The following is a 1869-nucleotide window of genomic DNA, read 5'->3' on the forward strand; positions in this document are numbered from 1 at the left end:
TGGGGAGTATCAGCAGGAAAAGAAAAATATATATCATCGTTATCTTTGCTATAAAATTTAAAATCTTTATAAAATTTAAAATAAATTGATATGCTTGTTAATTCTAAAATCTGGGTTTTTTTTTTCCACCAGACTGTTTAACGTCTAGGACCGGCCTTGGCCCCACGTCCCCGTAGCTGAGTCCGCCCCCTCCGCGTTTCAGTTAATTGAATTAATCTATTTCTCTTTAATTAACACCAACTCCACTGTTCCGGTCAAACTGCAGCTTCTTAATTACTTAAGCAGGAAGTTTCCTCCTGTCTACTAGGATGATTCATTCCATAAATAACGGGGACTCTCCCTTAATTTCCTCTCATCCATCAAATAACGAAATGGAGAAGGTGGGCGATTCTCAGCCGTCTTCATCAGAGCCCGTTTCGCCAACTAGTAACGAGATGATGAAGGAGGTGAAGAGTGCTTTCTCGTCTTTTGTAAATGATTAATTAAATCTTAAAATTCTCTCCGAATTAATTTCTGAAACCATGTAGCTAGTTAGCGTATTTGATCATGTATATATCGTGGTTTGTGTGCAAGGAATCCGCATAGCTGCTGCGCTTACTTAATTATTTCGGGGATTGACAGTAGTTTATTTGACAGTAGCGATCTAGTTTTGTTTAATTAAATTAGATTCCTGATAACCCTAGCTAGCTAGCTAGCTACTTCTAATTTGTTATATTTTCTTGCAGCAGCGGCAGCAGAGAGTCCTGAAAGTTGAGGCTGAATCTTCAGAAAACTGTTTGGAAAAGATAAAAAGCGTCTTAGAAAAGCTTCGAGGTATATACGACTGATCCCTTGCTTAAATATATATACAATGAATCTGTATTCTGTTATTAATTATTATCATGCAATGGACATTTAATTAAGACCTCTCTCTGTGCTTTAATTGGCAACTTGATGTATTATTTGAAGAAACGAGTGACATCGACACATGGCGTGAAGAGAGAGATGGGACGGTGATGGTCTGGGGTTACTTTGATCCTGAGAAGCTTAAAATAAAGTTAGGAAATGAGGCCGGCGATGCGATCATGTCAATTACAGACCCAACTAACAGCATTCACAGGTAATGGAGAAGTTAGAAATTTATTTATTTGATTATTAAATTTGACAAAATAAATAAATTTATTTATTTTAATTTATTTAATATTAAATTTGTTCATTTAATTCATTTTCAGTGATAAATTGGCGTCGTTTGAGTACGATGGTGGGGAGTGTGCAGCCAAAAACCCTGCGATGCCTGTTTGCGATTTCAGCGATATCAAAATTCTCTCGACTGGTGAATTAATAAGGGAGACCAAAGAAAAAAGTGGGTGCTGTTGTTGTATATTGTAATAGTGAAGTTATAAATGACAATACTAAATGGTTATGCCGATCAGTAAGATATATTTTGTAAGTTATTATCAAGAATATTTTAATAATATCATATCTATATATTAATTAAATGTATATTTTATAATTAATTTATAGCTCTCAATAAAATTTACCGTAAATAAAATAAATATTTAAAATTGATTTTTAATCAGTGATGGGACAGTAATGGTCACGGACCACTTTAATCATATATTATTAAAACTCATGAAATATCCTCCTATTTAGGATAGTAATTTGGATTTTGTTTAAGTTTGTTTGATGTGGTAATTAAATTAAGCTATTTTAAATCTAAAATGAACTAAATTTATCTTGATTTCCTTTTAACAAAGTTTGAGCTTTGATTGCTTATATATTATCAAGCTTTTAATTTGAATTTATTTGATTCCTTGGCACTTTTATATTTTAAAATTTAGTTGGTTAAGGGACTCGATATTTAAAACTCATTTATTCTTTGAGAGTATA

The 1869-nt window shown here is 32.6% G+C and overlaps 1 protein-coding gene across 2 annotated transcripts; it reads left to right on the forward strand.

The window, feature by feature from the left end:
* The first annotated feature begins 311 nt into the window (after window positions 1-311).
* On the forward strand, window positions 312-1411 carry LOC122009316. Of its 2 annotated transcripts, none has more exons than XM_042565432.1 (4): window positions 312-446; window positions 726-813; window positions 949-1099; window positions 1212-1411. In XM_042565432.1, the coding sequence occupies exons 1-4, from the start codon at window positions 372-374 to the stop codon at window positions 1366-1368; spliced, it is 471 nt and encodes a 156-aa protein (XP_042421366.1). In that variant the 5' UTR covers window positions 312-371; the 3' UTR covers window positions 1369-1411. The 2 variants fall into 2 exon arrangements, with proteins under 2 accessions (XP_042421366.1, XP_042421374.1); XM_042565440.1 differs by having other exon boundaries at window positions 729-813.
* The last annotated feature ends 458 nt before the right edge of the window (window positions 1412-1869 follow it).

The sequence above is a fragment of the Zingiber officinale genome, chromosome 1A (genome assembly GCF_018446385.1).
Source record: "Zingiber officinale cultivar Zhangliang chromosome 1A, Zo_v1.1, whole genome shotgun sequence".
NCBI lineage: Eukaryota > Viridiplantae > Streptophyta > Magnoliopsida > Zingiberales > Zingiberaceae > Zingiber > Zingiber officinale.

What these genes read in the sequence shown, in the direction of transcription:
- LOC122009316 (XM_042565432.1), top strand. Translation starts at nt 372, where the DNA reads ATGGAGAAGGTGGGCGATTCTCAGCCGTCTTCATCAGAGCCCGTTTCG. An exon ending in CGTCTTAGAAAAGCTTCGAG is followed by an intron (nt 814 to 948) that starts GTATATACGACT and finishes TATTATTTGAAG; the next exon opens with AAACGAGTGACATCGACACA. An exon ending in CCAACTAACAGCATTCACAG is followed by an intron (nt 1,100 to 1,211) that starts GTAATGGAGAAG and finishes ATTCATTTTCAG; the next exon opens with TGATAAATTGGCGTCGTTTG.